General features: G+C 33.7%; 1 protein-coding gene across 2 annotated transcripts in view; it reads right to left on the bottom strand.

Moving 5' to 3' along the window:
• Positions 1-442: 442 nt before the first annotated feature.
• The window catches only part of CSMD3 (CUB and Sushi multiple domains 3), an 857474-nt gene continuing 847543 nt past the window's right edge, over positions 443-10373 (bottom strand). For both annotated transcript variants that reach the window (XM_070391936.1, XM_070391937.1), the window contains 3 exons: positions 9760-9847; positions 7580-7715; positions 443-2646 (listed from right to left, as the gene is read on the bottom strand). In XM_070391936.1, coding sequence (XP_070248037.1) covers positions 2487-2646; positions 7580-7715; positions 9760-9847 — 384 coding nt within the window. In that variant the 3' untranslated portion in view covers positions 443-2486. The remainder of the gene's footprint in view (positions 2647-7579; positions 7716-9759; positions 9848-10373) is intronic.

Raw genomic sequence — 10373 nt, 5'->3', positions numbered from 1 at the left:
AATAAGGACTAAGAACAGCCAGGGAAAATATAGAAGATATGAAAGGAGTGAAAACTGGAGGTAATATAGTTAATAAAATAAAACCAGAAACTAAAATTATATCAAGAACCATTTATTTCTAAAATGAAAGTGTAATAACCAGAGACAGACTTTAAATGGAGTTTGAGGTTTTGAAATATAAAGATAGCACTATATATTTTGTGAAAAAAAAAGAGTTTGCTAATAAAATTGAACTTAAATAACTTGTGATTTGCACTTTATAGAAATTTGATAACTTTCTTGAGTATAAAACTTTACATGTTCCATCCTGACAAGATATATTTGTTTTTGAGCATTACTTTCATGTAGCTATTCAAAAGGTTACTGTGTTTGTACTTATGAAACATACTAAACAGAAGTATCTCTAAGAAAATTTACTACAGAAATATTAGAAATCATCAGATATACCTAAATTCAGATGGTATTATTAAAATGTTTACATTCAAGAAAAATTCAGAGATAAGGCCCTTATGATACTATTATTTTAACTGGGAATCTATGCACTTCTAAAAGAGTGCCACAGTTGGGGAACAATAGAATATGAAGAAGAAAAACACCTACATTTCATTGCTAGGTTGCTAAGTATATATAATATGTATTTCTGGAAATTTAAAACATCCATTAACTATGGGCCGTTCATTCCTTTTACTGACCAGTACACTGTCAGGCAATTTTTTTTAAAAGAATACACATTTTACAAAAGCAATTATCCATTTTTATTTTGTTTACATTGCACTGAAAATTTACATCATACTTTTACAAAGTTTTTTTTCATAAAAATATACTTCTTTACAAAAGTGTATGCATTAATATAAGAGGAGTAGCCAGTTGCAGAAGAAACATTGTTTAAACAAGATCTTAAATGTATTAACCTTAACATTAATGAATGAATCATTGTTATTGCAGTCATTTGAATAAACAAGAATAAATAACTGATGGCATAAAATTTAAAACAGCATCCTGTCAGTAGAGTACAATGTTGAGAAAATTGTATGAATTTCCAAAACAAAGTATCTCAAAGTGGTTTACAAGAAATTCACTAAATGTGTGGTAGGGATAGATCCAAGCAGCGCTCTGGGTGCAATGATTTCTCTTAGGCACTCTGTCTCATGATACAAAGAGTCAAGACTGTTTACAGAGTTATCCATACTTGAAAGGGACAACAACAGAGAATTCACACTGGGTACATAATTTATCCAATGAAGTAAAACATGCTGTTAAAGGAGGACAATGACCTATTGAACAAAAATGCTGGCATTACTGTGATACAGTTGTAAATGAGCCACCAATAACTTGCAAACGCATGTCTTAATTAGACAGAGAGAAACCTGGTAAATCCACAACTTTAGAGAAAAAAATGAAATTGGTGATTTGAAAGAGTAGATTTTATTTTTTTGGTCATTATGTTTAGGGGCTCGTCCAAATATATGTCTAAGTCGTTACATAAAAGTTCAAAAAATGTTAAAAATAAATGTGAAGGCTCAACTGGGAGGACAACATAAATGTTATGAACTAATTACAATAGATTAATATGTTTTAGTTGGTCTTTCAAAAACATTAGAAAGTTTGTTTAAGGATGATAAGCTTGGTGTCTCAGATAACTGCAAAATCATCATTATCATAGGTAATTTTTGCCAGCTAAAGTGGTTTCCGGATGACAAAATTGATTGAAACAAGGAGTTAAACACTACCCCCGTGGCTCACTGAATACTGGTGGTCACAACAAAACGAGGGAAATCGGGAGGATAGCATGATGATCTTGCCATTTGCAGAAATTATACAAACAAGAATAGCAATAAGATCTTAAAGAACAAAAACTAGAAAGTCAAATCAGAGTGGGCAATCTTTTCTCTCTGTGTGGCATAAATTAGCTCATAAACATTTCAGGGCTTGACTCAATCTCAAATATCCATGGAAATAAGGAAAATAATGACTCAATTAACAAGAACACATAGCTGATAGAGTGGTGTGAAATACAGACTTATGGGTGTGATGTAGCACAGGATGGTTAAAGAGAAGTCAGTGATCTACTGACTCTTGTAAGTATAGCTCTTATTGTCTACCCTATGTCTTTTTCTTTAAAACCCAGTCCCTCTAATATAGTTTATAAAGCACAGAAATACTGATATGGATGCTCCTCCAATATATGCAAATAAGTTTATGTTTTAGAATAATCTCCTTTTTTAAAAAAGCAAATAAACTGTGAGTAAGCACTCTCAGAGTGCAGCGGATTTCTGTAAAAATCTCCATGGTAAACATGAAGAAGAATTATGGTCCAGTTTATGAAAAAAACACTCTTCTCTATCATTCCTCGGGAAAAGGTGACCCAGCAAGTCCTGAAAAGTGTGCTTTAATTTTTCTTTTTTTTTTTTTTTTACCAGTGAACTAATGTGCACTGTTTTGTGTGTTGACTTCCAAGCTTCTGAAGAAGGCCAAGGGCTGCCATGTTATACCATTGTGCAGACCGTGTTCAAATTGGGATCGAATCGTACAGCCTTCCCTTCCACGGACTTGGCATTGGTGTCGTACATGGGGTTTTCAAAAGCTGCTTGACCATTGTTATTTTCATGAACCGAACAGCCTGTATACTGTGTTTTGGGTGCAGTCCTGTTGATGAGAACATTGATTAGCTATGTGTCAACTTTCTCCTAGGAACAGCAGCGTGGAGCACAAACATAATATTCTTGAGTTCTCCTGGTTAATGGATAATGTAACTTAAAGGTATTTACTTACAAGTCATAAATTCAATACATCCTATTTGAATAATTTACCTGTCATTTTTAAATACATTGTGATGACGATGATGAATTTAAATCGCATCACTATTCATTCATTCATTCATCAAATATTTATTGAGCATCTATAATAGGCCAGGCATGATCCTAGGCATAATCATTACTCTCATGGAGCTCATATTGTAGTGACAGAAAAAATTAAAAATACATAAAACAAAAAATAATAGCTAATCAGAATTATTCTTATGAAAAGAAAAATGGTTGCTCTGATAGGAAGTAACTGGGAGCCACAGGAGGTAGAATTTAATCTGAGACTTGAAGGACCAGGGGAGCTGGTTCTGCACTAAACAGACGGGGACTCCAGGAGAGCAGACAACTAACTGATGCTGAGGCCTGACCTGAGAAGGTATTTGGAGTGTCGCTAAGACAGAAATACGCGATTTGCTTAGAAATGTTATATATTAGCGCATGTACCTTCAAAATCTCAAAGAAGAAAGGCTAGATGATACTCAAGTCATGAAAATAGTTTCCCAAGAGTTTCTGAGGGCTGACAGTTTGTCTTTAGTTAATAAAACATATAGAGTCTAGGCTGGCTGGTGTAAGTTGCTGTTTTGCATTCCTGCTTCTTATATTTTTTTATTTCTCTCACCTTTGACTAATGCTTATTTCTAATTTCTCTTTCCCACATGCCACTGCATAATTTGCTGACATTTGAAATGGAACAGAAGCAGACTTGTTCCTACTTGTTTCTGAGACCTAAATCCTAAAAAAGATATTTATTAAAATAAATGTTTCTCAACTCTTTTGTTTATACCAAGCACCAGAAACTTAAACTATATTTTATCATAATTTATATTTGACATTACATTGCTTTACTATTCCTAATGCATTTTCTGAACTTTTTTCCTAAACTAAAAATTGTTAGGTACTTTGCAAGACAATATTTAAAAAAAAAATGAAGAGCTATCTTAAGTTTCTTTCAGAGGCATCACCTATATAGTTATATTGCTTACACTTACTCTTCCCAGGTGCATAAAGAGTCAGATTTGTATCTCTCTTTTTTTTTTTCCAAACTAGATTCACAATAAAAAACCAGAAGCAGCGTAATTTCCTTATAAAAAGGTAAGAATCATAAAGATGTAAAGAAATTTCCTTTTGCTAATATTGAGCAACAGCTTAAGAAAAATATCATCAAACTTTATAAAAGGAAAGTTTTTACCATCAACAAAAATTAAGTTGAAATGAATTAAAGTTCTAAATATATGAGCTAAATCTATAAAACTCTTAGGAGAAAACATGCATGATCCTGAATTTGGCCCTGGTTTCTTAGATATGACACTAAAAGAACAAGTAACAACAGAAATAATAGATAAATCAGATTTCATCAAAATGAAAAACTTTTGTACTAAAAGGACATGATTAAGATACTCTCTCTTCATTGATATTTCTATCTCTCTCCCTCTCTCTTTCTCTCTGAAATCAATAAAAATATATTTTTAAAGATAAAAAAGAGGGGCGGGGGAAGAGAGAGAGACCCAGCTGGTATAGTTCAGTGGTTGCACGTTATCCCATGCATCAAGAGGTCACCGGTTTGATTCCTGGTCAGGACACATGCTCAGGTTTTGGGCTCAATTCCCAATAGGGGTGTGCAGGAGGCAGCTGATCATTATCTCTTATTGATGTTTCTCTACCTCTCTCTCCCTTTCCTCTCTAAGAAAATCAATAAAAACATGAAAGAGAGACAGAGAGAGTGGAAATACACTCTGGCCAGTGTGGCTCAGTTGGTTGTGTGTTGTCCTGTGCACCGAAAGGTTGCTTGTTCAATTTGATTCCCAGTCAGGGCACATACTTGGGCTTCATAAGAGGCATGCAGGAGGCAGCCTACTGATGTTTCGCTCTTTCAGATATGTTTCTCTCTCTCCCTCTTCCATCCTCTTTCTCTAAAAATCAATTTTAAAAAATCTTTTTTTAAAAGAGAGTAGAAATACAACCCACAGAAAGGGAGAAATATTTGCAAACCATATAACTGTTAACAGTCTAATAGTCAGAATATATAAAGCATTATTACAACTCGACAAGAAGAAGAAGACAAACAATCCAATTACAAAATGAGCAAAGTACTTGAATACACATTTCTCCAAAAAGATAGACAAATGGTCAAAAGCATCTGAAAAATGCTCACTGTCATTAGTAATTAAGGAAATACAAATCAAACCATAGTAAGACACCACTTCATATACACAAGGATAGCTATAACTTTTTTTTTTTAAAAGAAGGAAACAGAACATAACAAGTTTTGGCAAAGATGTGGATAATTGAAATAGGTCTACAAACTAAAACCTATATCAAATGTATATAGCAGCACTACTCACAGTAGTCAAATGCTAGGAACCATACACATGTCCATCAGTTGATGAATGGACATATTCAAACAGAACATATTAAAACATACAATGAAATATTATTCAGTCTTATAAATGAATAAATGAATAAAGTATTCATGAAGCTATTACATGGATGAAACTTAAAACACTGCTGTTATTATGAGTAAACCAGTCAGAGAAAGATAAGTATCACATGATCTCATTCATATGTGAAATCTAATGAACAAAATAAACTGATGAACAAACAGATCCAGAGACATAGAAGCATGGAACAGATTTTCAAACCTAAGTGGGAAGGCAGGGGAGGATGGGTGGGTGGGAAGAGATTATATATATAATATATTATATATATGCATAACCCATGGACACAGTCAATAGGGTGATGAATGCTTGAGGTGGGAGGTGGGGGTAGGTTAGAAGGGCTCAATGGAAGAAAAAAGGGGACATATGTAATACTTTAAACAATAAAGATTTTTTTAAAAAAGAAGCCAGATGCAAAATATCATGTACTGTATGATTCTAATTATATGAAACTAGGGGCCCAGTGCACAGATTCATGCACATTGAAAGAAATTAATTAGAAGAAATATTTTAATATTGCTATTCGCCCTTTCTCTATAATAGAAGTGTCAAGCAAATTCAGGATCGACAATGACAGATCAAAACACATGCATGCGATTAGAGCCAGCGAAGGCTTTATATGTATCATCCATGCGTGAGTCAACTTAGCCTTTTATAGATATTGAATAAACTTGCTTAATTAGACCTGCTTTCTGATTTAGCTTAACTTTTTCCTGCCCAGTGAAGCACCCCAACTTCTATTTCAGGTAATTGTTAGCAACAAAGCAGTAAATATCAACATGAAGCAGATTATTATTATAAGTCACGCTGGGAGAACAAAGGGTAAAATATTTAACTGCAGTGCTGTTTGACTATATTCTGCACAGTGAGAAAACCTGGTCATTTTCAAGGTCCACCATTTCTTACTTCTTTTCAATTGGGTCAAGTTTCTAAGCTTTCTAAATCTCTGTTTTCCGACTAATGAAAAGAAAATAGGATTTCATCAAGTCTCCTATCTATCTACTCCAGGACTTCTGTGAGGATCAACTGAGATGAGGCACAGGAAAATGCTTCACAGACATTTGGTTAAAGTGTGAAATGTCTGCACCTGGCTATAAAGCAAGTCGTGTTCCTGGGCTGAAGAAACTGTAAGGAGACTAGTTGTTGTTAGGGAGAGGAAGCCAGGTGTTTCTATGTGACGTCTTTACCTGGATGAACACTTAGCATATTAGCCTTTTATATATATAGATATCCAGTATAGGCAAGTCAGTATAGAAAAAAAGCAGATTAGTTGCCTGGGGTGGGGTGGGAGGAATGAGGAGTGACAGCTTAATGAGTACAGTTTCATTTTAGGGTGATGCAATGTTGTGGAAGTAGCAGTGATGGTTCCATGACATTGTGAATGTGCTACATGTCACTGAATTGTACACCTATGGTGGTTTAAATGGTTTTCTGTTGTGGGTATCTTACCACAACGATAAAAAAAATTGTTATCGTTTGCTTTATAAAACATTTAGCAATGATTTTATCATCAATAAATCTGATATTGACAAGATCTAACCAGCTGCTTATCACAATTAATACAAATGTATGTAATATTAAATAAGCCATTCTTAGATAAAACAGAGACTGACATTTATAATAAAATATCAGTTTGGGAAAAATCCATTTAGGTAACATTAATTTAATTATCTGATTACCTAAATATTTTTTGTGATAAGTGGTGGTTCTAAATAGTGGAGAATTCATAGTAAAGCCTTTCTCACCAGGATACTGTAAATGGATGTAGTCAAGAAGGACCAATAATAATATGTTTAATCCTGTACTAGATATGTCAAAGTGTAACATATTAATTGCATAATCTTCTTAAAGCAAAAGCCAGTACTCAAGAAGATTAGAGGATTCTACCAACTGCCTGCCTGGGTGAAATTGGTTAATATTGTCATGTGAACCAAGGGGCTTTGATTATAAGTTTCTTCCTAGTTCTCTAAATAAGTCTGATAGTGGATATCACCTCTTTATTTAAAACTTAACCTAGATTTAATATCTCTAAAGTCTCATTATGGGTAACTTAAAAATAACTTGGACAACTAGTTATGTACTAGGACATTGATAGGCGAAAGAAGAAAGGGTTAAGTTGAATGCGTGTGCAATTTAACAGAGCAATTTTTATTGTGTGCATATAAGGTTGGTGAAAAGGAAGGCAGGGAAAATAAGGCTTTCAACAACTGTGGCAACATTTAGCACATAGATATTGCAACAACCCAGAAAAAAAATGGAAATTAAAATTTGAAGTAGAGTAGTAAAAAGAACACGAATATAGATTTGGGGAATATTTATAGTTAAAGTCAACAAACTTACCTTTGTTTATAAAGATAAAATCCAAATCCTGCAAATATAAGTGCAAAAAAAGGCACAAGAATAGCAATGGCCACAGAACTACTATTTGTACCATGAGGTTGATTTGAAGAATTTAAACCCTCTGACATATTCAATCCTATAAAATAAAATAAAAATATAAGTACATAATCAACTCAATTTATCACAGTTGATTTTTATTTCCTGAACCAATTAATTTGTCTCTTTCTTGGAAATGTACATAGTATAAAAAAATAATGAAACTCCTTCAACTCAATTCCACACAATTTTGCACAATGCCTATTATGCATAAGATATTTTCTCAGGAAAGGATACAGAATAAAAATAAGCAGCGTCTTTGAACTGAAGAGTTTATACAACTGTGAGAAGAACACTAAGGCATAAGTAAGTGGATGCATCAGGCATGAATTAATGAGCAATGTTCCTTAGGAAGGGAAGAAGAAATTCCAGCTGGTGGTATGTAAGAATGTTTCTGGAGGATATACACGATGAGATTTGTCTTGAAGAATGAGTAGAACAATGAATGGAGGAGGAAGCAGGACCATCAATAACCTAGAAATGGGAAGATCGGTGGCGTACTTACGGGCTGTGATAAGCCTTAGGCATAGATGTGTGGAAATGACTGTGGTAGAAATAGGAGGTTAAAATGGTTAGCTATGATTAAACTTTGAAAAGGCATAAATAGTCCAAAGAGCTCAAACTTACTGCTCACTAACAGTGAGGGATAACGGAAGGTGTTCAACAATGAAAGATCCAGCGATAAAACATGATTTAGAACAGTGACTGGTGTGGGATGGACTTGAGGGGCTCCAGGCCGGAAGCCAGCGTAATTTAAAGGTTGCAGTAACAACCCAGATAAAACAAAATTAAGATGTGAATGAAAACTCTAGGAAGAGGATAGGTTTAGGCGAACATTTTGGAGTTAAAACCAAGAGCACTTGTTTGTGTGCCACATGAAAGAGGTTAAAGGCATAGGATTATAGTGCTTTATGGTGATGACACTGGCAGTCAGAAAATGAGAAAAGTCAGGTTTGTCAACACAATGGCACATGTGTCAAGAGGAACTAAATAACAATTATTTTCTCAGTTTCCTTTTTATAGGTTCTGTTTTAGATATGTAGTGTTCGAGATGCTTTTGGAAACACTGTGCATTTAATTACACAACCGTTTTCTGTATTATGTTAATGTTTTATCCTGTTTTTAAAAATAACACAATTTTTGGTAAGACATTATCTGAAATTACTTACTATTATTGCTTATTTAGAGAAAGCTAATTTCACTTTTTGATAGTTATATTCAACTATATGATACCTCAGGCCAGGTTTAAAAAAGAGTTATTACTTTATTCTATACATATTTTTCCAGGGACTCAGAATATTTATGTAAAAGTTCAAAGTAATTAAATTTCTAAGAAAATGTCAAATAGTAGATTTTTAGAGCCATAATTTATTCTTTATGTAGCAACAACACAAGATAATGGCAGACAGTATAACTGAGGAAAATTATACAACGCCCCCAAAGAAAACTATATCCTCAAGCTATGTTATACCCCCCAAAACTTACACATCCAAAGCTATGTTAATAAGTACATTTCAGGCAAGGCCCTTACATGTGTACACACATTTTAGCAGAATTGGGAATAAGAATGACAAAACCCTGTACCTCCCACAGCAAATTTATGTATCTGAAGAGCACAAAGCCCTGATGCTACACCCATTCCTCAAAGTTATTTTCCCTTTCCAGACCCTATGAGTTTCTCAAAGTGCCACTACATTCTCAAAGAAGAGAGAAAATTGCAACAATATTCAAACTGAAGAGAAGTATTCCAGTTCTCATGAGATAAGATAATATAATTTACAGTTTAATATTTTCCTTTATATCTATATCACTTTTTCTCCTTCTTACTTGCTTAAGGGCAAGATAGTTTGTCATGTTTATTGGAAAGATGATGAAAAACAACACTGTACAGAGGTGGTACATAGAGAACCAATATTTTGAAGAATGAGATTATTTAAAAGGCTATCAAAATGGATCAATGTATAGTCCTGACAATGCAAAATTCAAAATGTAGTAAGTGTGCCTGATATACAGAATCTACTTTATTTTCTTATGATGTCTGGAGTAATAAGTAAACTACATGAAAATGAAAATGAATACATTACCCAGTCTTTGGAGTCCAAATTGCCCATAATCTTTGCCCTGAATAAATCCTTGAAACACATAAGTAGCTCCATCAGGCTCAGCAGAAACCTAAAAAATATTTATAATTTGATTAAATGTGAAGACTGCCCACAGCTATATTTTCCCAGCCTTAATAAATATTCAATGTTATTCTGAAATGAATATAAGGCAAAGTTCCTTGTCCTATATAAACCACAGAACATTGTATAAATTTGCCATCATTAAAAGAAAAATCAAAATTTTAATTTGTAAATAATTATGATATTAAAAAGGCAAGGCTGATTATTAATGTTATGAAATAGATATATAGATTTCTTTTAGGCTAAGAAAACAACTGGCAAAGAAAAGAGCAAGGATATGATGAAACAAGAAGCAAATGCTCAATTAAAAATTAAAGTATAAAAATACCATGTTTTCAGATTAAATTACTTCTCAGCATTTATGCACTTCTCCCCACTCCCATGACCTTCTTGGGAAAAGCATATTTCGCATCTCATTGATTTGGGGGTTTGGTTCTGTGACTTCCTTTGGCCAATAGAATGTGGGTGGAATTGACAATGTCAGTTCCTAGCCTAGGTCTTCAGAGGCATGTTTC

This window comes from Myotis yumanensis, unplaced genomic scaffold, assembly GCF_028538775.1.
Source record: "Myotis yumanensis isolate MYYU_CA2020_CCGP unplaced genomic scaffold, mMyoYum1.0.hap1 SCAF_15, whole genome shotgun sequence".
NCBI classification, from domain to species: Eukaryota; Metazoa; Chordata; class Mammalia; order Chiroptera; family Vespertilionidae; genus Myotis; species Myotis yumanensis.
This window is presented reverse-complemented; position numbering and strand designations above follow the sequence as displayed.